Source organism: Haliaeetus albicilla, chromosome 10, assembly GCF_947461875.1.
Source record: "Haliaeetus albicilla chromosome 10, bHalAlb1.1, whole genome shotgun sequence".
In the NCBI taxonomy this organism is placed as follows: domain Eukaryota; kingdom Metazoa; phylum Chordata; class Aves; order Accipitriformes; family Accipitridae; genus Haliaeetus; species Haliaeetus albicilla.
The window spans coordinates 1257196-1280991 of record NC_091492.1 but is presented as its reverse complement, the minus strand read 5'-3'; the positions used below and the strand labels follow the sequence as shown (position 1 = coordinate 1280991).

Sequence of the window (23796 nt, the reverse complement as noted above, 5' to 3'; positions counted from 1 at the left end):
CGGGGCTTTAGACGGAGCCCGGGAAATGGAGAGCGGGGCGGGAAATAAAGCACGGGGCGGGAAATAAAGCACGGGGCGGGGCTTCAGCGCCCCTCCCTCCGGCGCGACCAATCGCAGCAGCGGCGGCGCATCCGCCGCCGCTGCTGCGATTGGTCGCGCCGGAGGGAGGGGAGCGGCGTCTCGGCCCCGCCTCTCCCGCAGCGCAGAGCCTACCGCAGCGCGCCATGCGGGCGGGGGGTGTGGCCGCCGCGCCACGCCCACAGCCCTCCCGCCCCTCCTCCAGGCCCCGCCCCTTCTCCCGGTGAACGGCGGCGAGCGGCGAGCGGCATGGCCGTGTGGACCCGCGCTTGTAAAGCGGGGCTGCTGGAGCTGCTGCTACGGGAACGCTGGGTGCGGGTAGCGGCGGAACTGAGCGGCGAAGCGTTGAGCCTGACGGCGGAACCGGGAGGCGGCGAGTCGGCGGTGCTTAACGGCGTGGTTAACGGCAACGCGGAGGCGGCGCCCGGTTGCGTGCGGAGGGTGCGGGTGGTGAAGGCGGAGGCGGGAGGGCTCGGTATCAGCATCAAGGGAGGTCGGGAGAATCGTATGCCGGTGCTCATCTCGCGTATCTTCCCGGGGCTGGCGGCGGAACGGAGCGGGGCGCTCCGTCTGGGCGACGCCATCCTCGCCGTTAACGGCGTCGATCTCCGGGATGCCACCCACGATCAAGCCGTCCAGGCGCTGAAGAGAGCCGGCAGGGAGGTCATCCTCGAAGGTACCGGCTAACCCCTCCTCCGCGTCCTCGGTACCGGCCCCCTGCTGCTCCCTCCCTCCTCTCCCGCTGCTCCCCCCGCCCCCGTCCCATTACCAGGTCCCACGACCCCCCCCTCTGCTGCTGTCACCGGGCTCACGGACCCCCGCCTTGGGCCCCTTTTCCGGTTGTGGGACCCCACTCCCCCCATCCCGGTCACGGTACGTGTGTGCCCGCCCCCCCCAACCCCCCAACCCCGGTGCTGGGTCCCGGCGTGCCCCCCGCCTGGCATGGGGACAGGGACAGGGGTGTCCCCTGCCCGGCCAGGGCGCTCCTGCTTGTGGTGGGACGGGGACCCCTCCCAGCTGGGGACAAGGACAGGCTATCTCTGCTGACTGTGCCCCCCCCCGGGACAGACCTAGGGTTCCCCGGGACAGACCTGGGGTCCCCTGGCTGCAGTGTCCCCCCAGGACAGTGTGTCCCCTGTCTTCAGGGATGGAGCCCCCGGGGTGGGTGCTTGTGCCTCCCGAGTCCCCAGGGAGGGCCATGGCTCCCTGGGGGGTGGGTTCGGGGTCTGCCCGTGTCCCCGTGGGCTCCGTGCCGGCGGCACAGCTGGATCAGCGCTGGCCTGGCAGAGCCACCGGCTCCTGCCCGACCTGTTCCCGGCAGCCCAACAAGCTCGGGCAGGGCCCGCCTGGCCCGGCGGCACGTGGCACGGGGCTCGTGCCGTGGGGTGCCGCGCCCTGGGCAGCCGGGAGGACGCGAGCCGCCCGTGCCGTGGGTCAGGATGGTCCGTGCAGGTCCGTGGTGCCGCACACACAGTCCTGGTGTCCTGGCAAGGCCGTCTGTTCTCTGGTTGCGTGGGGCTGCTCCATGGGTGCAGTGCCCGGTAGGTGCCGGGGCTTGGTCACCTGTGCCTGGTTGGGCTGGGCTGACGCTGGTGACAAGTGCTCCTGCTCGCCCGCCTGCTCCCGGCACACTGCGCCGGTGTGAGGGCAGGCAGATGAGCTCCTTGGCGCAGCCGCACCTGGCACGGGGTGGCTCTGTGTGGCTCGGCCACGGCTGGGGTGCTGTGGGGGCCGAGGCGGAGCTGCGGTGTTGGGCTCGGTGTTTAAACACCGGACGGGTCAGGGCCACCGTTGGAGGCAGCGAGAGTCCCCACAGGGGTCTGCGCCAGATTCACCGTCTCCCCACCGCGTCCTTCCCCTTGCTCCCGTCTCGCGCCACCCTGCCGTTTGATCCTGTCCTGCCGGAGCTCCGGCCCCGCAGCATGTTTGTCCCTTGCTTCCGCCAAGGGCACGGGCGCCGCGGCAGCCGCCCCTTCCCTTCCCATTGGTGCCGTGGGGCTGCTCATCCAACGGCTGCGGCTTCCCCACAGCCCAGCAGAATCATCTGGCTCCTGGCTGGCATCTGCGGGCCCTGGAGAGGAGCTGAGGAAGACCTTGGCTGCGTCGTCCCACCCTGTCCCTCCTCGCCAGTCCCTGGAGGTGCGACCGCCCTGGCAGGCAGGGTTGCCGGGCACGTGCCGGGGCTTCGCCCGGGCCCTGAGCCGGTGGCAGAGTATGGGAGCACCAGCCCTGCGCTGGCACCCCAGTGGGGCTGGCAGCCCCCACCCTGGGTGCTGGGTTTGGCCTCAGGGACCCACGCCAGGCACCTTCCTCCCGGGGTGCCTGCAGGCACACGGCACGTTCTGGCATGCTCCGGCGCGCTGGGGGAAGGGAGCCCTTCCGCTTCTGCAGGGGAGCTGCGGGCAGAACTGCCGGCCGGCGGGCACATGGGCTGGCCGGGCGCTGGTGAAGGGGAAGGCCGGTTGCAAGAGCTGACCCCTGTGCAAACGTGGGGAAACCTCTTTGGTGTCTTCCCTCCGGGTGCGGGTGCCGGTGGTAGGAGGGGGGCTCTGGCCTCGAGGACGGACCGATGCTGTCGGGGAAGTGCATGGGGACTCAGTCCCGGTAAAGCCAGCGCTAACCCGACATTGCTGTGCAGCCGGAGCAGCTGCCTTCCTGCGGCAGGTCGGGCGAGGGGTGCAGGCGGCGGCTGGGTTTCCTTTGCGGTGAGCGTGTAGGCAGGGCGGCAGCGGCTGCGCCGGGGCGGCTGTGTGCTGGCCGCCGGCTCGCCAGAAGCAGAAAAGGTAGTGGCAGGTGCCGCTGCCTGGGTGCCAGCTTCATGTCCCCGAAAGCAGGGAGCCATCTCTGCTGCCGTCCCCGCTGGCAGACATGGTCCCGTGGATCTGCTCGGTGCCGGGGCATGCTTCCCGTGGTGGCCGAGCTGGCGCAGCCTGGCAGCAACTGCCTGCTGGTCCCAGCCGCCGCCGAGAGCCACCAGTGTGGCTGTACCCCCGCCAAGCCCACGCTCCTCTGGCAGCGCCCCAGCACAACGCTTGGGCTCCCGCACTGCCGGCTGCCCGGCTCGGCCTCTTGCCCTCCCAGTTTCGGGGGCTCTCGGTGAGCCTGGCCTTCGGGGAGGTGGTGGTCGTGCCCTGGCGGAGGTTGGCACTGGCACCACAGGGTCACGGCACCGTGGGCTGGAGCCCTGCTGGGGGCTGGCTGGAAGGTGCTGGGCTCCTGGCCGGCGCTGGAGGCAGCTGCTCACATCTGGCAAACAGCTGCCGAGCGGCCCCGCAGCAGGAGCTGCCGCCGCTGCCGCTACCCCGCCAGCGCTGCCCTGCCCTGCCCGGCCAGGCAGCAGGATTAGGGGTGCACGGGGACGGCGGTAATCCCGGGATCAGCACGGCGGGAGGCTAATATTAACTCGTTTGCTGCCCGCAGCAAGGACAAGCGCCTCGTGGCAGCACGTCCCCACCCCGCCACGCTGCTCGGCTCAGCAAATCCGGCGGGAGGGCGGGGGGCCAGCCTGCCCGCTCCCCATCCCTGCCGGCATCTCCCTGCCCACGCCGTGGGCAGGCTGCAGCCCCCGCCGCGGGGGGATTTGCGGTGGGCGAGCCCTGGGCCGCGGCAGGCGTCTGACCACGGGACCGCGGGGTCCGGCAGCGGCAGGACCGGCTGAGAGCGGGACCTGGGCCCCGCCACCGCCATCGTTCCCGCTCCAGCAAAGTGCCGGTGGGCCGGCTGGCCTGGCTGTGTTGCGGCATTGTGCCAGCTCCGCAGACACTTTCACCGAGCGGCGGGGAGCTTCATTTTCACAGTGGATTACAGTTTACTTGCTTTTTTTTTTTTTGTTTGGTTTTAATTCCCCGCTGCCCCAGGCTGCGTGGACGTCACTGTTCCCAGCGTGTTCCTCCTTTGGGGATGGGATGCCGAGGCTTGGCGCAGGCAGGCTGCTCTCTCACGGCATGCGTGCCGGCTGGGGAGCTGTGTCCAGGGGGGGCCGCGGCAGGCAGGGGTCCAGCGCCGGCTGCAGCTTTCCTGCCTGGCCGAGCGTGCCGTCCCGCACGGCCTCATCCCCGCTCTGGCAGGCGGCTCGGCTGACGCTCCCTGACATCTTGAAGGCGTTGGCTTTCCCCGAGCCTGGCAGCTGGCGCAGCCGTTGGCGCCGGTCAACCCATGGCAGCACCGCGGGCTGGATGAACCGGCCTCCGCGGCTTCTGATCCGGAGCTGGGATGGGCTCCGGGGTGCTGGCGCCTTGCCGGGGCTCTGCTTTGGCTGGGCTGGGTGGTGCTCAGGGAGAGACAGTCCAGGGGGAATTGGAGCCGGTGCCTCCTTCCTTCCTGACCAGCCTGGAGAGGAGTGTGGAGCCGGGATGTCCCGGCTTCAAATCCTCCTCCTCCTCGTCCTGCCGGGAGCGGAGGCAGGCTGCTGGCAGGCGCCGGCGGCAGCGCAGGGTCAGCCTGCCATCAGCGCCTGCGGCGCTGGAAACTTGGCCGGTGTTGTCCTCGCAGCGAGGCGGCCGGGGCGGCTCAGGATGGGCTGCAGCCTGACCTCCTGCCCGGCCCCATTGTGCTGCGCCGCCTTCCCTTTCCTTACGCCCGCGCCTGCTGCCGGTAACGGGGATGAGCCGCCAGCGCCCGTCCCCTGCTTGGGACACCTCCGTCTCGGGGCAGGGTGGGACGCTCTGGGCCGTGGCCCCATCCCCAGGTCTCTCCAGGGCTGCTGCCCCCTCCCCGGGGTGGGAAGGCAGGGTACCCCCTTTCCCACTGCCTGTCCTCTGCCTGCGGCACGAGGCCGGGGGGGTGAGTTCAGCTGCCTGGGATGTGGGCTATGCTGGTGCTGCTGGGAGAGGTCCCGCAGCCCCCCAGGCTTGGCCGAGACCCCATGCGTGCCAGGGGGGATGACAAGACACCCCCTTGATCAGAGCATCCCTGGGGTGCAGGACCCCTGCCCAGCTGTAACCTGTCCCCCCCGCTTCCCCCCCCAGTGAAGTTCATGCGGGAGGTGACCCCCTACATCAAGAAGCCCTCGCTGGTGTCGGACCTGCCGTGGGAGGGGGCCGCCCCGCAGTCGCCCAGCCTGAGCAGCAGCGAGGACTCAGGCTCCCCCCAGCACCAGGGCCCCCGCGACCGCAAGGTGATCCCCCTGAAGATGTGCTTCGCCGCCAGGAACCTCAGCATGCCCGACCTGGAGAACCGGTGAGGGCAGGGGCTACCCATGCCCCCTCCTCCAAGCCAGTATGGGGACCCTGATCCCCATGGACCCCCCGGGACAGGGCTGGGGGCTGCCCCTTGCTGCAACCATGACCTCCCGCTTTCCCCGCTGATTTGTGAAAGGGAAGTGCCGTGGGTTTGGCTGGGGCAAGGGCTGTGCTGGCCCCCCCACCTACCTCCCAGGGTGTTTGGCAGCCTCCCCTGCCTATGAAAAGGAGGGCCCTGCAAATCCCCCCAGTTCTGCCTGCCAGCAGAGCTGGCACCAGACTGCGCTGGTGGCTCCCCGGCACGGCCAGAGCCCCAAACCAGTGCGGCCAGTTTGCTGGGCTGGGCACGGGCAGGGGCACACTCAGCCAGGTGCCGCTGCTCCCGTCTCACCCAGCGCCGCGTCCCCTCGCAGGCTGATCGAGCTGCACTCGCCGGACAGCAGGAACACCCTGATCCTGCGCTGCAAGGACACGGCGACGGCGCATTCCTGGTTCATGGCCCTGCACGCCAACATCACCGCCCTGCTCCCGCAGGTCCTGGCCGAGCTCAACACCACGCTGGGCACCGGCGGTGCCGCGGCCGGCGGCAGGGAGGTGAAGCACATCGCCTGGCTGGCTGAGCAGGTACGCACGGCCGGGGCTGTGCCGAAGATGCCCGTCTGGTGCCGTTCCCGCGGTCAGCAGCGCCAATAGGGCTGTGGTTGCAGCTGCATGGCTGCTGGAGAGCTGTGCCGCCTGCCTGGGCACCGGGCTCTGCCACTCTCCCTTTCCCCATCTGGCCGGCCGGCTGTGCCCCAGTGAAGGCAGCGCTTTCCGTGCCCTCAGTCCCCTCTCCTGTTGGATTTCCCGGCTGGAGACACTCATCACCCCTTCGCTTTTCCATGAATTCGCTGCCTGACAGCCGCAGCCTGCACGGGCACCGCGGTGAGCTCGGCCCCAGCAGCGGGGTCCCCTCAGGATGGCCGCCGGCCACGGCGCCTTGCACAGCTTTACACGGACGCTGCCGAGAGCCCGGCAAAGCGGAGCCGCTGGCTTGGGGTCGGCCCGGCCGTGGGCGCAGGGAGCGGGGTGCCCAGGCAGCGGCGGGTGCCTGCAGCCCCCGGTGCCCCTCACCGTGCCCTCGTGTCTCTTGCAGGCGCGCCTGGACGGAGGGCGGCAGCAGTGGCGGCCGGTCCTCATGGCGGTGACGGAGAAAGACCTGCTGCTGTACGACGGCATGCCCTGGACCAGGGACGCCTGGGCTTCCCCCTGCCACAGCTACCCGCTGGTGGCTACCAGGTGGGCTGGAGGCGGGGGGCTGGATCCCTCTGCCTGCATTCTCCAGGGACCAGCTCCCCTCAGCCGCATCCAGCTCCTCCGCTCGCGCCTTGGCTCTGCCTCTCGCCGGAGCAGGGGGAAAGACCCCGAAGCGCAACGAGCGGCGCGGTGCTGGCACAGTGCTGGCGCTGCCGTCGTGCCCCTGACCCCCTCCCCATCCGTTCCTGCCCCCCTCCCCAGGCTGGTCCACTCGGGCTCGGGCCGCCGCTCGCCCTCCATGGGCTCGGAGCTCACCTTCGCCACCCGGACGGGCTCTCGCCAGGGTGTGGAGATGCACGTCTTCCGCGTGGAGACCCACCGGGACCTCTCCTCCTGGACACGCGTCCTCGTCCAGGGCTGCCACGCTGCCGCCGAGCTGGTCAAGGAAGTGACCGTGGGTGAGTTCTGCGGGGTGGGGGGGACCGTGGGTGAGTTCTGCGGGGTGGGGGGGACCCCCAGGGCTCTCCTTTTCCCTCCTGGGGCTCTGGGGTGCCGGCAGGGCGAGGGCGCAGCGGGACCTGGGCTGCCCGGTGGGGATCTCCGCTCTGGGGAGGGTCTCGCAGATGGCAGGGCAGGCAGGGGGGGCTAAGCCCTGTGTGTGCCCGCAGGCTGCACGCTGGGTGGGCAGGAGGTGCAGCTTTCCATCCACTACGAGGGCGGCTTCACCATATGCCGGGAAGAGCCGGGCGGCAGCGTCCTCTTCCGCTACCCCTACGAGAGGCTGAAGATGTCGGCAGACGACGGCATCAGGACCCTCTACCTGGACTTCGGGGGCCCCGAGGGGGAGCTGGTGAGGAGGGGGGCAGCCGGGTTCACCCCCCGATTTGGGAGGTCTTCCTCCAGGGGGGTAGCTCCTGCTTCCCCCCCATCCCTGCGGCATCACGGCTGCCTGGTACCGTCGGTTGGGAGACCCCAGCCCTGGCTGCAAGACCCCCGGTGCCCCCCCCGGGGGTTTGGTGTGCCGGTGGTGGGGCTGACACCGCTCTCCATCTCCCCCCCCCCCAGGCGCTGGACCTGCACTCCTGCCCCAAGCCCATCGTCTTCATCCTGCACACCTTCCTCTCGGCCAAAGTCACCCGCATGGGGCTGCTGGCGTAGGCGGCCCCGGCCCCCACCACAAACCAGCCGGGGACAGCGGAGGGGCCCCCCCCTCGCCCCTCCAGCCCCACCAGTGCCTTGCCGGGGCTGGGACTCGCTGCCCCGAGAGCCACCGGGGATATGGCAGGAAGGCTGTGCCGGGGTGGGGGGTGAGCCTCTCCTGCTCCGTGCTGGCAGTCCTGGCCCCCCCACCCCAGCACAAGGGGGGGCTGGGGCACAGACACCAGCTTTAACCCCCCCTGGGGCCTGAAGCCATCACTGATCTCACCGCCTGTGCCTTGGAGTGGGGTGAGCCTGACGCCCTCCCCCCCAGTTGGGGGACCCACGGTGTTCCCCCCACTCTCATTGGGGGGAGCCAGCGCCCTCCCTGCCTTGGGGCTTCCCCCAAACGGGGTCACATTGTCCCTGCATGGGACAGGGCTTGGGCCACAAAGCCCCCCCTGCATTGCTGCAGCACTGGGTCCCCTTGCCCCACTCAGGGTGGGGGACACACACTTGTCTTACTGGGGGCCCTCGTGGGGATGGACGGGGCTGCCCCCAGCCCCGGGGTGCTCATCCCTGGGGGGGGCAGGCAGGGTACAGCCCCTCGGCCCCCCCCCCCGCTGCCCCCATACCTCCCAAAGCTGGAAAACAAATCTGCCCTGGGGCAGAGGGGCTGGGGGCTGCCTGGGGAGCCCCCCGGGGCTGCCCCCATGGCTCCCCCCCCCCACTGCAGCCTGTGCCCCCCTGCCCGGGAGCTGCTGCCTGGGTCCAGCCCCGCACTGCTGGGGGGGCTCGCAGGCCCCTCGTGGGTTTGGGGCAGGACGTGTAGATTGATGCACTTTTGCTTTTTGTACTTTCTCTCCCCCCGGGAGGGGGGCAGCTCCTGCACCCCAGGGTGCTGGGGGGAGCCCCGGGCATGGTGGGAGTGGGACCCCCCCCCCCCGGGCTCCTCCCTCCTGGCTGAGGCCCTGTTACCCCCTCAGCCAAACTCTGCACATTTTTCTGCTTCCCGTGGGGCTGTGCTGGTTGGGTGCCGGGGGGGGGTCTGGTGGGGTGCCAGGGGGTGCCAGCCCCCGGCCTGGGGTTGTGGCTTGCACACAGGCACTACAGGTCCTGCCCCCCCCCCCCCCCAGCCCACCCAGCACCGGCCCTGGGTGCTGCACGCCCCTTCTATTTTTGTATTCTTTGTAAATCGCTATTTATATCAGATTGCCTTTTCTGGGGTCTCTGAGTCTCACTCTGGGGGTGTCCGGGGGGGCGGTGGGTGTCACGGGGGGGGGTGTTACAATGCCTGGGGGGGGCGGGCACTTAATTCCCAGTACAGCAGATGTCGGGGAGGGGGTGGGCAGTACTGGGCTGCCCAGTACAGGAGAAACTGGGATGTACTGGACAGAGCCTGGCGTGGGGGCGCTGGGTGGGGGGGACTGGGGCATCTCGTAGTGGGAGCAGATGGGGGGGGGGGTCATCGGTGGGCACAGGTACCCGCAGGTATTTGGGGGCTGTGCATGGGCACTCGGGGTGTATGTGTGTGTGTGTGGATGCAGGTGTACACTCTATACTTGTGTACACTCTGTGTGTGTGTGTGCACACGTGTGCACGCGGACGGGGGGGGGGGTACAGGGGGTGCCCGTACCCCCAGCCGTGTCCGTAGGTTTGCCCACGCGCGGGTCCGGGTGCGGACGTGGGTGTGCGCGCGTGTGCACACGTATTCGGGTGGTTGGGGGGTGTGTGTACGCACACGCGTGTCCTTGTGGGTGTATGTGCGGGTGCCCACGGTCGCGGGGGTCCCTGTGGGGACACACGCGTCTGCCCACCCTCGCCCCCCCCCCGCGCCGTGTGTGTCCCGAGGGGCGTGGCGCGGTTGAGAGGGGGCGTGGCGCGGCGAGGCCCCGCCCCTGACGCGGCTGAGGGACGCGGCGAGGCCCCGCCCCGCGGCGCGGCTACCGGCGGGTGCCGGTAGGGGGCGCCAGCACGCACAGCCGCAGTGGCGGGCGGTCCCGCGGGCCCCGCCGCCGCTGCCGCCGCCGCCGCCGCCGCCGCCGCCGTCGGGCCGGGCCGCGCCAGGAGCGGCGACACCGGGCGATGAGATGACAACGCCCACCCTGCAGGTACGGCGGGGCCGGGGCTGCCGGAGCCGGGTCTCTCGGCTTCCGCTTTCCCCGAGCCGGGCTGTGGCGGGGCCTCCTCCGCGGCACCGGGGAGGCCTCACCCGGCCCCGGTGCGGTTGCCGGCCGGGAAAAGGCCTCACCCTGCCCCGGTGCCTGAGCGGGGGGGGGGCTGCGGGGAAGGGTCTCACTCTGCCCCGGTGCGGTGAGGGTCGGGGAACGGCGTCAGGCGGTGCCGGTGCCGGGGGAAGGCCTCACTCCGTCCCGGTGCCAGGCCCCGTTGGGGCGGCCTCGTCCTGCCCCGCGCCCCGCCGGGCGCTACGGAAGGGGACCCCGCTGCGAGCAGGCCCGGCCCGGCCCCCTCGGTGGCGGGGGGGGGTAGGGAAGGGCCTGATCCTGCTCTTGGCCCCGGTGCCACTCCCCGGCTGACGGCGCTGTGCCCTCCCCCGCCAGAAAGCCATCGACCTGGTCACCAAAGCCACCGAGGAAGACAAGGCCAAGAACTACGAGGAGGCCCTGCGGCTGTACCAGCATGCTGTGGAGTACTTCTTGCACGCCCTCAAATGTGAGACGGTGTCCCGTTCCCCCCCGCTTTCCCAGTTACAGCCCGCGGGGCTCGGGGTGGGGTGGGGGCTCCGGAGGGGGCGGCGGGGTTGCTGGCTGTGGCGCAGGGCCATGGGTGATGCTTGGGGGGGTGTTGGGGGTGTCTCTGCAGATGAGGCTCCCAGCGACAAGGCGAAGGACAGCATCCGAGCCAAGTGCATGCAGTACCTGGACCGGGCGGAGAAGCTGAAGGAGTACCTGCGCAGCAAGGATAAGCAGGGCAAGAAGCCAGTCAAGGAGTCCCAGAATGACAACAAGGGGTGCGTGGGGGCGTCAGGGACCCCCCCCCCCCCGCCTGACAGCAGAGCTGGTGGGACCCTGCTGCCACACTGGGCCCGGTGCCATTCCTGACCTGTGTCCCCTCTCCCCAGGAGCGACAGTGACAGCGAGGGCGAGAACCCTGAGAAGAAGAAGCTGCAGGAGCAGCTGATGGGTGAGGGGCTGTGGCGGGCACGGTTGTGGTGGCTGTCTGCGGGGTGGGTGGAGGGATTCCCGAGCGGCTGTCGTGAGGGGTGGCTGCGGGGAGGGGGACAGGTGGTGGGACTGCAGCCCAGGGGTGCGCTGCTGGGGCTTGGTAGCCCCCAGCCTGGCCTTTGTGCTGAGGGGCAGTGGGGTTGGCGGGGTGGAGGTGTGGGGAGGGAGGGGGGCAGGGGGTCTGGCTCTCCTGGCTCTTGGCAGATGTTGGGAGCACGGTGCCCATCTCTGCGGGGCACGTGAGCAGAGCTGCCTCCTCACAGGTGCCATCATGATGGAGAAGCCCAACGTGCGGTGGAGTGACGTGGCCGGTCTGGAGGGAGCCAAGGAAGCCCTGAAGGAAGCCGTGATCCTGCCCATCAAGTTCCCGCACTTGTTTACCGGTGAGTGTCACGGTAATGCCGCGGCTGCCGCTCACCCACGGAGAGGGTGCCACAGGGCAGCAGCTGGGGCGAGCACCTGCTGGAAGGTGATCCTGAGCAACGGGGACACATCTCCTCGTGGGCCCATGGGGACCTGGCCTGCTCCAGGACAGGGGAGCTGTGACGCTGGCCTCTGTTGCAGGGAAGCGCACGCCCTGGCGAGGGATCCTGCTCTTCGGGCCCCCCGGCACTGGCAAGTCCTACTTGGCCAAGGCCGTGGCCACCGAGGCCAACAACTCCACCTTCTTCTCCGTGTCATCCTCGGACCTGATGTCGAAGTGGCTGGGAGAGAGCGAGAAGTAAACTGGCTGCAGGGATCCATGGCTGCTGCAGGCTGGCTCCCGGCCTCCCCTCTGGCCGGGCTGGCAGTGCCAGAGCTCTGGCCAGGGCAGAGGAGCCACCAGCGTTCGTGAACCCCGTTAATGCAGATAATGTGTCCCAGGGGAGAGCACAGGCCTTCCTGAGGCTCCACAGCCCAGGGGATGGCCTTTCTCCTGGCACGGCGCTCGCCGCCTCAGTGCCAGCACAGGGTTGCCAGGGCAGGCAGGGGCAGGAGGAGCCGGCGGTGCGTGGGTCTCCTCGCCCCAGGGCAGTCAGGGGCTCTGGGTGCCGTTGGTCCTGTGGAGGGTCCCTGAGCGGGGACCCTGTCCCCTGCTTTGTTCGCAGGCTGGTGAAGAACCTCTTTGAGCTGGCAAGGCAGCACAAGCCTTCCATAATCTTCATCGACGAGGTGGACTCGCTGTGCGGCTCCCGCAATGAGAACGAGAGTGAGGCAGCCCGGCGCATCAAGACGGAGTTCCTGGTGCAGATGCAGGGTACGTGGGGCTTCCAGCGGGACAAGCCAGTGTGGGGAGAGGGCGGGGAGAAGGACGGGGTGGGCAGGTGCCGGAGAAGCTGCCGGATGCCTGCGTCCTGCCATTCCCTGGGCATTGCTCTGAGCCGTCCGCCTGCTGTGTCCCTGGCCAGGTGTGGGGAACAGCAGCGATGGGATCCTGGTGCTGGGTGCCACCAACATCCCCTGGGTGCTGGACTCGGCCATCAGGAGAAGGTGAGCAGGACATGGCTGCCCCCCCAGTCCTGCTGCCAGAGCCGCGGGGCTGTGCCCCGGCAGGATCTGGCAGGGGGTCTGGCAGCGTGGGACTCACCCCACCCCGCCTGCCTGCACTGTCTTCAGGTTCGAGAAGCGCATCTACATCCCGTTGCCCGAGGAAGCAGCGCGGGCCCAGATGTTCAAGCTGCATCTGGGCAACACCCCGCACTGCCTGACGGAGGCCAACATCCAGGAGCTGGCCCGGAAAACGGATGGCTACTCGGGGGCTGACATCAGCATCATCGTGCGGGACGCCCTGATGCAGCCTGTCCGCAAGGTGCAGTCGGCCACCCACTTCAAGAAGGTGAGCGTGGGCTGCTCCCAGCCCTTGGAGGGGTGTCCATTCCTGGGGTGGTGGGCCCCCCACGGCTGGCATTGGTGCCGTGGCCACCATCCCATGCCGCCTGGCTCTGTCGCAGGTCCGCGGTCCCTCTCGTACCACCCCTGGCGCCTTTGTGGATGACCTCTTGACACCATGCTCGCCTGGTGACCCGGGTGCCACCGAGATGACCTGGATGGAAGTGCCCAGCGACAAGCTGATGGAGCCCATCGTCTGCATGGTAAGTGTGGCCGCTGCGGCACAGCACCGGGCACCCGTTCTGTCAGGTGGTGGCTGGCCCCAGCCCAGCAACGCTGTGGCCCCTACCCTGCCGGTTCCCTGTCCCTCCTCTGGTGTGGCCGCCTACAGATACAGCTCCTCGCTCGCTGAGACACCAGCCCCCACTTTTACTGGGGCACAGCACCCAGCCCGGGGCAGCACCCCAGGGTGCTACAGGGATGGACAGAGCTGCCTGCGCCAGCTGGCACTGCTATGGCGCGGGTCGGGGGGGGTCCCTACCCTGTGCCAACCCCCACCTCGGTGCCTGGTCTCAGCTGCCCATCTCTGCCTCTGTTGCAGTCGGACATGCTGCGCTCGCTGGCCACCACCCGCCCCACCGTGAACGCTGATGACCTCCTGAAGGTGAAGAAATTCACGGAGGACTTTGGACAGGAAGGTTAAGGGCGGCGGAGGGGTGGGGTGGGGATTGGGGGTCCCTGCCGCACGCCCCCCACTCCCGCCCCGCCGGCCGTGCCAAACAGGTTCATCTTCCGCTCACTCCTCACCCCATTGCACCACAGCACCCAGCGGGGCGCGGGGAGCACGGCCTGGGGGGGCTGACACTATTGCGGGGGGGGGCGGTGTCTGAGCATGGCCTGGGTGGCCGGGTGCTCCCCCCGGCCCTGCCCCACTCTTCTTCCTGCTCTTTTTTATTTTTTAAATTAATGCTGCTTTGGGTTCTGTCTTGTTTATATGAAAATAAAAACAATCTGAAAGCTTCAGCTGGCACCTGGCCCCTCCCTGAGGCTCTGACCGCACTGGGGGACCCAGCCCGGCCCCCCCCAAACCCACTGCCCCAGGGCCAAGGCCTCGGGCTCCGCCTGTGCCGCTGCCACCATGTGCGGGCAGGAGGCCCAGGCAGCTGCTGCCTGTCCCTGGGTGAGGGGGTGTGGACCTCCCCATGCTCCAGCCGTCCTGGCCAGGGATTTGTGCCTGCGGTGGGGGGGGTGTTTTGGGCTTTGTCCCCCCACCCCCTGAGCATGCAGCACTCGAAGCAGCCATGGGACAAGCCCTGAAGGCTCCTGCCAGCAGCTGCCCCCCCCCCGCCCCAGCCAGCACCCTGTGTCCCCCTGTGCCATCCCCGACCCAGCCTCAGCCCTGCTGCCCCCAGCCCCCCACTGCTCCCCTCCACTGTCTCCACTGCAGCACCTCGACCCCCCCCCCCAGCTGCCCACACCATGACCCTGGGCACCAAAGAAGCCCCAGAGAGGGGGTTCTCCCCCCCCATCTCTCCCCACCCTGCCAGCAGCTCTTGGTCCTAGAACCGTAAAATAATTTTGGGTGCAAGGGGCAGCAAGGGCTGGGCTCCTCCTGGCTATACCTGCCCCCCCTACACACACCTGGGGAGCAGCCAGGCAGGGCCCAGGCCGGACTAGGGGGGGTTGCGGAAGGCGGGCAGGAACAGCCGGGAGCCGCGCTGAGCCCTCACAGTGTGTATTGCCTGCGGTACAGCCGAGCGAGAGCCCCCCCGCCTCCCGCGGGGCCACAGCTCCGCACTGGAGAAGTCACTGCAGTTCCAATCCGGCGAGACGAGGTACTGGGACAACCGGTGTGGCCGGGCACCTGCCTGCCAGCACGGCGGGCCTCAGTCCAGGAGCTCCATCCAGCTGACGTTGGTGAAGGTGCGGCTGTCCATCCGGTCAACGTAGAGGATGCCATCCAGGTGGTCCATCTCGTGCTGGACGATGCGGGCCGCCCAGCCCTTCGCCTCCCAGCTCACCGGCTCCCCGCGCTCGTCCACGCCTGCCGACCAGGAAAGTGGTGGTCAGAGTTGCAGGGGCGGTGGGGAGGTCCGGGGGAACGTGTCCCACCCGGGGCGGGGGACAGTCAGGACCGGCGGGGGTCAGTACCAGAGACGTGGACGGCCCAGTGGCGTGGGACGTAGGCGGAGAAGCCCTTGAGGCTGGCGCAGCCCTCGGGAGCGGTGACGAGGCGGGCGTCGAGGACGCGGAGCGCGGGGTTGACGAGCAGGCGGAACGGGAAGGGCTCGATGCCCTGGGCGCGGCGCAGGGCCGGCGGGTACTGGAGGCAGCGGGCCGGGGTGAGCTCGGCGGCGAAGACCCGCAACGGCACGCCCAGCTGCGGGGCGCTTAACCCCAGGCACGGCTCCCGCCTCAGCCCGGCCGCCAACGCCGCCGCCAGTTCCCGCAATTCGGGTCCGCCCAGCCGTTCCGGGGCTACGGCTGCGGCGGCGGCGCGCAACACCGGGGCTCCCACCTGGCAAGGGGAAGCGAAAGGCGGGACGGGAGGTCCCAGCACCTTCCTCCGCAGCGCCCGCCAATACGAACGTTCTCGTTCTCCCCAACCCGCCGCCTCCCCGTACCCCCGGCCCGGGGCTCCCGATCGGGCCCGTCCCGCCAACCGCCGCCCCGCCGCCAGCGCCGCCATGGAGGCCGGCCTGCGCGCGCAGCGACGGTGGCCGCCGAGCGCTGGCGCGGTGTTGTAGGGCCGGAGGGGAGAGCGACCCCTGGCGGCGGGAGGAACCGCAGCGCCCGGGTGCGGTGGGTTTTTTTTTTGGGGGGGGGGGGGGGGGTGCACGCAGGAGGTGCTGCGGGCAGGGGTACAGGCAGCGGGAAGGCAGGCAGGGACCGGGGACCCCCGCACCCCCGTCGTGGGGTGACGCAGCCCGGCCCAGCCGCAGCCCCGCTACCCTGTGGCCTCGGGAATGTCCGGCAGCAGACCCCCTGTGGGGGGGTTCTCCTGCTCCTGCGCAGGCAGGGACCCCCCGGCCACGGCTTCCGATTCCCGCTCCGGGCGTGGGGTGTTCTCTTGGGCCGGTTCCTCCTCTGCCGACGCTGGCAGGAGAAAAGCCAACGGCTCCCTGAGGGCGACCACGTCGATGCGGCCCAAGCGGCCGAAGCGCTGCAGCTGAGTGGGGGGGACACCTGTGGGAGAGAGAGAGAGGGGGGGGCTCGTGTGGGGGCCCACGGGGAACCCCCACAGAGGTGACAGGGCCCAGTATGTCTCGGGGCGGGGGGGGGAAGCCACAGGTGGGGGCAGAGCCACGTGGCTCCCCCCCCCTCCAAGAAACGCAAATCCCCGTGGGTCTCACCCAGTGCCTGTGCGATTTGTGCCGGGGGAAAGAGGAGCTGGAGGCAGCGGTTGAGGTAAGGCAGCAGGTCGTCCAGGAAGGCCGTACAGAACTGGGCAAAGAGCTCCTGCTCCCGCCCACTGAAAGCCGCCTCTTCCGCTCGGTGGAACGCCAGGATGGTTTTGTTCACCTGAGGTGAAAAGCAAGAAGTCATTAATTCCTCGGAAAGTTGTTAATTCTGAGTGTAAGCCGGCAGCGTGCCCAGGTGGCCAAGAGCACCCTGGCTTATATCAGAAATTGTGTGGCCAGCAGGACTAGGGCAGTGATTGTCCCCATGTACTCGGCACTGGTGAGGCCACACCTCGAATATTGTGTTCAGTTTCGGGACAAGAAAGACACTGACGTGCTGGAGCGTGTCTGGAAAAGGGCAACGAAGCTGGTGAAGGGCCTGGAGAACAAGGAGAAGGGTCTAGAGAACTTGAGGAGCGGCTGAGGGAACTGGGGTTGTTTAGTCTGGAGAAAAGGAGGCTGAGGGGAGACCTTATCGCTCTCTACAACTACCTGAAAGGAGGTTGTAGCGAGGTGGGGGTCGGTCTCTTCTCCCAAGCGATAGGGCAAGCGGAAACGGCCTCAAGTTGCACCAGGGGAGGTTTGGATGGGTATCAGGAAAAATTTCATCACCAAAAGGGTTATTAAGCACTGGAATAGACTGCCCAGGGAAGTGGTTGAGTCACCATCCCTGGAGGTGTTTACAAGACGTGTAAATGTGGCACTTAGGGACACGGTTTAGCGGTGGACTTGGCACTGTTAGGTTTGTGGTTGGACTCGATGATCTTAAGGGTCTTTTCCAACCTCAACGACTCTATGACTCTATCCTATGAATGCTCGGGGCAGGGCAAGCATGTCCCCGCGTTCTCCCAGGACAAGGCACAGCTCCGTCCCCCAGCGCCTTACCTCACCGAGCGCGTCCTCCAGGCAGGTGGTGACGTCCTGGGCCAGGGCGACGGGGCAGCAGAGCCGCAGGTCGTTGAAGGCGACGAGGAGGCCGTTGAGGAAGCAGGCGAGGGGCGGGAAGTCCAGCAGCACCATGGGCGGCTGCAGCGTCCCCGGCTGTGCCGCGGGCACCGGCACACCAGCGCTGCCCCCAAGGACAGCTGGGGCAGAGATGAGCGTGTAGGAGTTCATCTCCTCCCGGAATTTTTCCACCACCTCCTCCACTGCCTTCTCGAAAGCAGCGGCGGCCATGCGCTGGAAGAGGGGGGCCAGCTGCCCGCGGAAATCAGCCCCTACCCTGCTGAAGGAGAGGCCGAAGTACATGCACTGCCCCAGCAGCGAGTCCAGGCGGCCGCCCACCCCGCGCCGGAGATCGCGCTCCAGCGTCCGCAGGAACTCGGAGACCTTCTGCAGCACCCAGCCATGGAAGATGGCGCCCTCATTGAGGGCCTGCCCCTCGGGGGGCAGGAGCGGCTCCTCATCGGAGAAGATAGCGCGATACTGGGTGACGATGTCGAAGAGGTGGACGCGACAGGCCTCGATGGTCTTGGTGATGTGGAAGTAGGGGTCGTCGTCGGGGATGGAGGCCTGGATGGAGCGCAGCCAGGCGTCCCGTGCTTGCAGAAACTTGATGCGCAGCTCGGCCTCTGTGAAGACGTCCATGCGCCGCAGGTAGCCGATGACCCGCAGGCAGGCCGGCAGCTGGATGTTGGTGCGGAGCTGCTGGATGAGCTGGTTCAGCATCAGCTGGGCAGACTGGCGCACCTCGTCCACGATGCTCTGGGGCGGGAAAGAAGCCTCAGCCGCGGGGGCCAGGTGCAGGGCAGCCGTGGGGCAGGAGCAGAGCGGGGCCTACCTGGATCACAGGGATGCTGCTGTGCTTCCTCTCCAGCCGGCGCACGTAGGCAGCGAGCTCCAGCGCCTCCTCGTAGTAGCCGTTGCGGACGCAGGTGTCCATGAGCTGTGGGATCTCCAGGATCTCCAGGATCTCCGTGTGCCGGTTCAGCGTCAGGCTGTTCATGCGCCGGCTGCAGGCAATCTCCTCGGCATCGCGCATGAAGTTCCTGCAGGATCGGGATGGGATTGGCACGAGGGTCCCCTCCTGCCCACGCTGCCCTCTCCCCAGTGCCGTCCAGGGCCCCCTCCCAGTGCTGCCTGTACCCCCAGTCCCAGCCGGCCCCGATCCTTACTGGGACCAGCACCAGGACCCCTCTCGCCACCCACCAGCCCAGCCCTCACCGGTCTCCCCCGCCCCTGGGGCTGCTCCTGCGCCCTCAGACCCTCTCTCAGCCTCACCCCATCCCCGGTTCTTTCTGCCGTCCTCCCCGTTCCCTCCCGTGCCTTCCCCGCCCCGGCTAATCCCGATCCCGGTCCCGGTCCCCGTCCCCGCACCGGCAAGCGTCCTGGAGGGCGGGCAGGCGGCCCAGCAGACTGCCGAGGCGGCTCTCGATGCCGCCGAAGCCGCGGCCGGCGCGGCCGGTGCACTCGGCGGAGCGGATAAAGGCCCGGTAGTGCTCGAAGGCCAGGCGGCGGGTCTCCGCCCCCACCCGCGCCCTCTCCGCCGCCAGCCGCGCCGGCTCCCGGCCCAGCTCCGCCAGCCCCAGCGCCGCCAGCTCGGCCACGTAGGCGGAGAGCTCGGAACCTCCGGGCCCCGCCGCCGCCGGGCCGCGTAGCCAGGCCAGCAGCCGGGCCTCCTCTGCCGCCGCCGCCATGGCGCCGCTCTGGCCGCTCCCCTCTCGGTGGTCCGCCGCGCCGCTTCCGGTTCCGCCGCTTCCGGTTCACGGCGAGTCCCCGCGTGTGCGGCGCATCGGGCGATGCGGCCGCTGACGGAGGCGGAGACGCGGGCGGTCTTCGAGAAGCTGGGACGATAGTGAGGGACCGGTGAACGGGGACGGGAGGGGAGTGGGGACCGGGGACCGAGCGGGCTGCGGGAGGAGGGGACCGGAACCGGAGCCGGGCTCACGGGCTCTTGTCTCCGCAGCATCGGTGAGAACATCCAGCTGCTGGTGGACCGGCCCGATGGCACCTACTGCTTCCGCCTGCACCGCGACCGTGTCTACTACCTGAGGTGAGCGGGGCTGGGGGGACGCGGACAGGACAGCGGCGGGGCGGGGGGGGGGTCCCGGTCCCGGTCCCGGTCCCGGTCCCGGTCCCGGTCCGGGGCCTTGGAGCCACTCCAGCTCTGCTCTCTTCTCAGTGAGAAGCTGCTGAAGGTGGCTGCGAGCATCCCCCGGGACAGCCTGGTGTCCCTGGGCACCTGCTTCGGAAAGTTCACCAAGACGCAAAAATTCCGGCTCAGCGTCACGGCCCTGGACTTCCTCGCACCCTATGCCAAGGTGGGACATGGTGTGTGTCCCCCGCCCCGACCCCCAGCCGGCTCCCCCCTGCCCCGTGCCAGGCCCCCCCCCGCCAGCCCCTTCACTTGCTCCGGGTTTCTTTTGCAGTACAAGGTGTGGGTGAAGCCCGGCTCGGAGCAGTCCTTCCTCTATGGCAACCACGTCCTGAAGTCAGGCCTGGGCCGCATCACAGAGAACACAGCCCAGTACCAGGGCGTGGTGGTGTTCTCCATGGCCGACGTCCCGCTGGTGAGTGGCCGGCACGGCCCCTGCACTTTCCGGGGCTGGGGTATGGGTACAAGGTGGGGGGAAAACTCTCTCTCACCTCCTCCCCTTCATCCCCCCCCAGGGCTTTGGAGTGGCCGCCAAGTCCACACAGGAGTGCCGGAAAGTGGACCCCATGGCCATCGTGGTGTTCCACCAGGCTGACGTCGGGGAGTACGTGCGGAATGAGGACACGCTGACCTAAGGGAACTCCAGCACTCCAAAGATGTGAGCGTTCCTAGGCAGAACAGACTTTGTCCTGCATTATTGGTGCAGTAGCGGCGTAGAGAGCCATGAGGAACCCACTCCGAGTGGGGCAGAGGGGCTGGGAGCCACCAGCACGTAGCCCCACAACCCCAGGGGGGGCTGCTGCCAACACGAGGAGGAGCTCCCCCCATGCCAGACCTGTCCCTGCTGTCACATAAAACCTGTTCCTTCTTCCAGAGTGGCTGTTGTCTAGTGCGGAGCCTCGGGGGGGGGGGTGAGCAGCTCTCACCCCTGCTGCTGATCTCTGCCTCCCTGGGGCAGCGCAACACACTGGGGTGCTACTCCAGAGGGGAGAAGCGCCGCGTTCAGTTCAGTTTGGCAGATGAGGCCGGGGGGAGGCTCGCAGCCTGGGGCTGAGCTGTCAGAGGCTGACTGCCGAGCTTCAGGGAGGGAGGGAGGGAGCAAGCAGGCAGCTGCCTGAAAGGCAGGACTTGCTTTGCCCAGGCTTGCAGAGGATGGACAGCAGGCAGCAGGCTGCAGTCACTCCCCATAGCGTGTGCCAAGGGTTCCTTTATTGGGCGTCTGGTAGAAAAGGCACATTGGGACACCGTAATGGTGGGTTGGCGTGTAACAAACTGATGCAGCTCACGAAGCTGAGGCGATCACGTTGTGCTTTTCTCCTGTCGGAGTGGTTTCAGCTGAGGCAGGGCTAGAGCTGGAGGCAGGAGCAGGGGGAGCTCTCTTTCCTCCTCCTCAAAGCAGGGTCTGCCCTTCTCTCCCACTCTGTGAAGGGGCAGAGAGGCAGCTTGGTTACTGAGCGCTGCAGGCAGCGGTCCTGCCCGCAGTTCTGGGCACTGCTAGCACTTCTGCCTGCTGTTGGTTTGCACGTTGAAAAGGCGCTTCAAGAAGTAGAGCTGCAGCACCCCAGAGAGGACAATGACGCAGCTCTGAGCCATTGACCACCAGTTGACATAGTTGTAGTTGGACTCCAGGAGGAAGGAGTCGGCCCCTTTCCGCATCCGGGCGAAGTTGTAGAACCGCCACATGTGGAAGATGTGGATCTGTAGCTTCCGGATGCTGACCTGTGGGAGAGGTGGGTGCTTGGCAGCGGGGCCGCGGCAGAGCCTGGGGCTGGCAGAGCCGTTCTCAGACCTGCCCACTGGGCTCAGCATTAAATTAAGCTGCAGCTCAGGCAATGGCAAACGCCCTTCTCGGTTCCCTTGGGAGGATGTGCCCATCCCTGCTGTGTTGGAGCACCCTGTGGTTGCCTTGACACTCACCCCGATTGCCTCCAGGGTGTTGTTCAGTTCTTTCCTCTCTTGCGGCTGCTTGTTTTCTGTGTTGAAGCCTTCATAGTAGACACCAAAGTTGAGATAGACCTGCATGAAGCCAAAGTGGTTGTGCTGGTTGTCCAGGCACAGCTGGTAGAAACCTGCAGAGACAAATGGGGATTGTTGTTCCCGAGTAGAAATGCTGCTGCCAGGCAGACCTGTCCCCAGCGCCCGACCCTCATCCTCCCTATTAGGGAGGGAGGTGTGATCAGACTGATCAACACTCTGGGAAGCGCTGGCTGGCTGGGCAGGCTCAGAGTTGCTGTGCCTGCCTGCCTGCAGCTGGCAGGTGGGCTGGGCAGGGACCGCGGCAGTGGAGACCTGTCTCCTTCGTGAGGAAGTTGATCTGTCCTCGCACATGCTGGGAAATGCCAAGCTGGAAGCCGTTGGGGTCGCTCGCCGTGGCCAGGATGTCCCTGTTGGTGGCAATCCCTGTCGCCCGCTGGACCTGGAGGCAGGAAAGACCCGAGGGGCATTCGTGGGCCTGACTCTGCACCCAGGAAACAGAGGGGAGCCCACAGGAGCACTCGTGTGCGGCACAAGGACCCAGCGGGGACCCGTGTCTATTGAGGGGTCCATTTGGAGCTGCCCTCCTTCGTCACTGTGAGCCAAGGCCAGGAACAGCCTCCAGTGAGCTGCCAGCTACACGTAAAAGAAAAACCCACAGCCCTGAGTAATGAACCCCACGGTTCCCAATGCCCGCTCACAGTGCTGCAGGTGCTTGCACAGACCCCCACGTCTCCCACCCCAGCTCCCTGCCGCCTGGATCGGATGCTGCCGGCACTGCTGCTGCTGCTGGCCACTGGAGTGTTGGGAGATGGAGCTGTGCCGAGCCCCAGGGCCGTGCCGTGTTCCTGCGGGACCGCTCTGCCGAGCGCAGAGCTGGGGGAGAAGCTGTCAGTGCCGGGCACGGCCGTGCCCTGGCTCTCCTTCAACCAGCCTAGTGTAAACAGGAGCTAAAAGGGCTCTAGTTTTCCCTGTGGGAAGAGGAGGGAGCACAGGGACAGGCAGATAGGGCTGTGCCCAAGACCTTCAGCGTGCCTTCCACCTGCAGCTCAGGGGAGAGCCAAGGGCTGTGCAACAGCCTCCAGCCAGCCCAGCGAAGGGCAGAGCTCCCTGCAGCGCCAGGACACCCCACAACTCTCTGCGAGCGAGCTCTGGGTGCTTGGGGACCATATCCGGAGCTCTCGGCACCACTTTCTATGGTTTTAAAACATGTATTTTAAAAAATAAATGGGATTGATGCTGGAAATTGCCTAAAAAAGCACGGTCCCTGAGATGAAGCATCCAAGCAACTGCAACCATTCCCTGTCTTGACTGAGGACCTTCCCCACGCAAGGGAAACTGCCTCTGCCCTGGAGGCAGTGGGTCTCCTTCTGCACCGAAGCCTGGTCACAGGACTAAGGCAACAGAGGATTGCCCACCACCAGACCTGCTGCACCCTTGGAGGCGGCAGCTGGCACCGGCTGCAGAGCTGCTGTGCAGGACTGATCCAGCACCACCATTCCCCAATGCCCATCAGCAGCTGCATTGTGCCAACAGCTTCCCGGGATGCATCCCGCAACACTCACCTCGTAGCTGAAGAAGAAGTTGCCGCTTTGGTACGCAAACTGCCAGAAGCACTCCACGGTGCCGGCGGGGATGACGATGGCAAAGTCGTAGCGATCCGCCCCGCGGAAGAGGGGATCCTGGCTGGACCCGCTCAGGGGCTTCGTCTCAGGGCAGCCGGCGGGGCTCAGCAGCACCAGGAATGCCAGCAGCAGCATCCTGCTTCCCAACCTCCAGCGCTTCCTCCGGCCAGGGCAGGGCAGGAGCAGGCACCCGAGGTGGCAGGGGTAATTATTAACCGCTCTGCAGCGGCACGCGGCAGAGCTGGGGCTGGTGTCGGGAGGAGCGTGGCATGGGCTCTGCTCCTGAAGGTGATCTCGGTGCAGAGCAGGAGCCGGTCTGGCTCATCCATGTTAGAGCTCACCCAGCTGAACCTTTCTGCAGAGGCTGAGGCTGCTGCAAAGAAGCACCACAGTCCCCATCCAGCCCTGCTCCTCTCGCTGACCAGCGCTCTGCCAGTCTGTATCTTGTGAACAAGCAAATTAAGCAGGAAAAATGTTTTACTCCAAGAAACTTCCAGAGTAAAGCTTTGGGCTGCAACACCCTCTCCGCGCAGCCTGCAGCTGGATCCTGGCACAGAGAAGGAGAGTGGGCTTGGACCCACGCAGCACGAATGCATCTCCCACCTGGGCACAGCACCGGCATGACCAACGGGCACTGCCTCACACTGGCAATTATTGCTCCAGCTTGCAGCTCACGTCAAGCCTCTTCGCCCTGGAACGGGCCTCTGCAGAGGCTGGGGTGCTCTGACCCCATGGAGACAGTTTTACAGGCAGAAGGGGAGGGAAACGCACAGCCACAGCCAGGTGAGAAGGGAAGCTCATTGCAGCAGCTGCTGCTGAAGGACAGAGGGGAAAGCAGGTGTTTCCAGAGAGACTTCTCCCAGCCCTGGCTCTGCAGGAATGGAGCCAAGAGAGGCTGCTTTTAGAAAATGCCCCCCCATACCTCCCGTGCCCTTCAACAGAAGTCTAGTCCAGAAGCTTCTGCTTCATGCCGAGACCAATGTGGCAGCACCTCATACCATCAGGGCATTGCTGTTCCACCCCGAACAGCTGCTGACACAACACCCCCAGCCCTGGCCAGCAAAGGGGGAGCCCCGC

The 23796-nt window shown here is 67.5% G+C and overlaps 5 protein-coding genes across 8 annotated transcripts; 3 read left to right on the top strand and 2 right to left on the bottom strand.

Annotated features, from left to right (window-relative positions):
• The first annotated feature begins 289 nt into the window (after window positions 1-289).
• On the top strand, window positions 290-8843 carry SNTB2 (syntrophin beta 2). Its single transcript, XM_069793204.1, has 7 exons — window positions 290-754; window positions 5046-5256; window positions 5672-5882; window positions 6394-6536; window positions 6756-6952; window positions 7163-7344; window positions 7560-8843. The coding sequence occupies exons 1-7, from the start codon at window positions 328-330 to the stop codon at window positions 7650-7652; spliced, it is 1464 nt and encodes a 487-aa protein (XP_069649305.1). The 5' UTR covers window positions 290-327; the 3' UTR covers window positions 7653-8843.
• Window positions 8844-9572: 729 nt separating this feature from the next.
• On the top strand, window positions 9573-13648 carry VPS4A (vacuolar protein sorting 4 homolog A). 2 transcript variants are annotated; one of them, XM_069793203.1, is made up of 11 exons: window positions 9573-9742; window positions 10193-10304; window positions 10455-10602; window positions 10717-10775; window positions 11080-11199; window positions 11381-11537; window positions 11905-12053; window positions 12205-12286; window positions 12413-12632; window positions 12748-12888; window positions 13227-13648. In XM_069793203.1, exons 1-11 carry the CDS (start codon window positions 9722-9724, stop codon window positions 13326-13328), a joined length of 1311 nt encoding a protein of 436 aa, XP_069649304.1. In that variant the 5' UTR covers window positions 9573-9721; the 3' UTR covers window positions 13329-13648. The 2 variants fall into 2 exon arrangements, with proteins under 2 accessions (XP_069649304.1, XP_069649303.1); XM_069793202.1 differs by having other exon boundaries at window positions 10714-10775.
• A 696-nt stretch (window positions 13649-14344) lies between these two features.
• Window positions 14345-18706, bottom strand: COG8 (component of oligomeric golgi complex 8). Of its 3 annotated transcripts, none has more exons than XM_069793199.1 (5): window positions 18343-18706; window positions 17807-18014; window positions 16912-17730; window positions 15979-16147; window positions 14345-14669 (listed from the first exon to the last, which is right to left on the bottom strand). In XM_069793199.1, the coding sequence occupies exons 1-5, from the start codon at window positions 18660-18662 to the stop codon at window positions 14512-14514; spliced, it is 1674 nt and encodes a 557-aa protein (XP_069649300.1). In that variant the 5' UTR covers window positions 18663-18706; the 3' UTR covers window positions 14345-14511. The 3 variants fall into 3 exon arrangements, with proteins under 3 accessions (XP_069649300.1, XP_069649299.1, XP_069649298.1); XM_069793197.1 differs by lacking the exon at window positions 14345-14669 and adding an exon at window positions 15449-15811; XM_069793198.1 differs by lacking the exons at window positions 15979-16147; window positions 16912-17730; window positions 17807-18014; window positions 18343-18706 and adding an exon at window positions 14777-15577.
• On the top strand, window positions 18688-19995 carry NIP7 (nucleolar pre-rRNA processing protein NIP7). Its single transcript, XM_069793201.1, has 5 exons — window positions 18688-18820; window positions 18932-19018; window positions 19148-19286; window positions 19395-19535; window positions 19636-19995. Exons 1-5 carry the CDS (start codon window positions 18765-18767, stop codon window positions 19753-19755), a joined length of 543 nt encoding a protein of 180 aa, XP_069649302.1. The 5' UTR covers window positions 18688-18764; the 3' UTR covers window positions 19756-19995.
• Window positions 19996-20614: 619 nt separating this feature from the next.
• Window positions 20615-23041, bottom strand: TMED6 (transmembrane p24 trafficking protein 6). The gene is made up of 4 exons (XM_069793062.1): window positions 22660-23041; window positions 21410-21536; window positions 21038-21189; window positions 20615-20839 (listed from the first exon to the last, which is right to left on the bottom strand). Exons 1-4 carry the CDS (start codon window positions 22852-22854, stop codon window positions 20615-20617), a joined length of 699 nt encoding a protein of 232 aa, XP_069649163.1. The 5' UTR covers window positions 22855-23041.
• Between the last annotated feature and the right edge of the window lie 755 nt (window positions 23042-23796).

What these genes read in the sequence shown, in the direction of transcription:
- SNTB2 (XM_069793204.1), top strand. Translation starts at nt 328, where the DNA reads ATGGCCGTGTGGACCCGCGCTTGTAAAGCGGGGCTGCTGGAGCTGCTG. An exon ending in CAGGGAGGTCATCCTCGAAG is followed by an intron (nt 755 to 5,045) that starts GTACCGGCTAAC and finishes TTCCCCCCCCAG; the next exon opens with TGAAGTTCATGCGGGAGGTG. An exon ending in TACCCGCTGGTGGCTACCAG is followed by an intron (nt 6,537 to 6,755) that starts GTGGGCTGGAGG and finishes CCCCCTCCCCAG; the next exon opens with GCTGGTCCACTCGGGCTCGG.
- VPS4A (XM_069793202.1), top strand. Translation starts at nt 9,722, where the DNA reads ATGACAACGCCCACCCTGCAG. An exon ending in GTTCCCGCACTTGTTTACCG is followed by an intron (nt 11,200 to 11,380) that starts GTGAGTGTCACG and finishes CCTCTGTTGCAG; the next exon opens with GGAAGCGCACGCCCTGGCGA. An exon ending in TGGAGCCCATCGTCTGCATG is followed by an intron (nt 12,889 to 13,226) that starts GTAAGTGTGGCC and finishes CCTCTGTTGCAG; the next exon opens with TCGGACATGCTGCGCTCGCT.
- COG8 (XM_069793197.1), bottom strand. Translation starts at nt 18,662, where the DNA reads ATGGCGGCGGCGGCAGAGGAGGCCCGGCTGCTGGCCTGGCTACGCGGC. An exon ending in GCAGCATCCCTGTGATCCAG is followed by an intron (nt 17,731 to 17,806) that starts GTAGGCCCCGCT and finishes TTCCCGCCCCAG; the next exon opens with AGCATCGTGGACGAGGTGCG. An exon ending in TGGAGGACGCGCTCGGTGAG is followed by an intron (nt 16,148 to 16,911) that starts GTAAGGCGCTGG and finishes TTTTCACCTCAG; the next exon opens with GTGAACAAAACCATCCTGGC.
- NIP7 (XM_069793201.1), top strand. Translation starts at nt 18,765, where the DNA reads ATGCGGCCGCTGACGGAGGCGGAGACGCGGGCGGTCTTCGAGAAGCTG. An exon ending in TTCGAGAAGCTGGGACGATA is followed by an intron (nt 18,821 to 18,931) that starts GTGAGGGACCGG and finishes TTGTCTCCGCAG; the next exon opens with CATCGGTGAGAACATCCAGC. An exon ending in CCATGGCCGACGTCCCGCTG is followed by an intron (nt 19,536 to 19,635) that starts GTGAGTGGCCGG and finishes ATCCCCCCCCAG; the next exon opens with GGCTTTGGAGTGGCCGCCAA.
- TMED6 (XM_069793062.1), bottom strand. Translation starts at nt 22,854, where the DNA reads ATGCTGCTGCTGGCATTCCTGGTGCTGCTGAGCCCCGCCGGCTGCCCT. An exon ending in CTTCCTCACGAAGGAGACAG is followed by an intron (nt 21,190 to 21,409) that starts GTCTCCACTGCC and finishes TTGTCTCTGCAG; the next exon opens with GTTTCTACCAGCTGTGCCTG. An exon ending in ACACCCTGGAGGCAATCGGG is followed by an intron (nt 20,840 to 21,037) that starts GTGAGTGTCAAG and finishes CCTCTCCCACAG; the next exon opens with GTCAGCATCCGGAAGCTACA.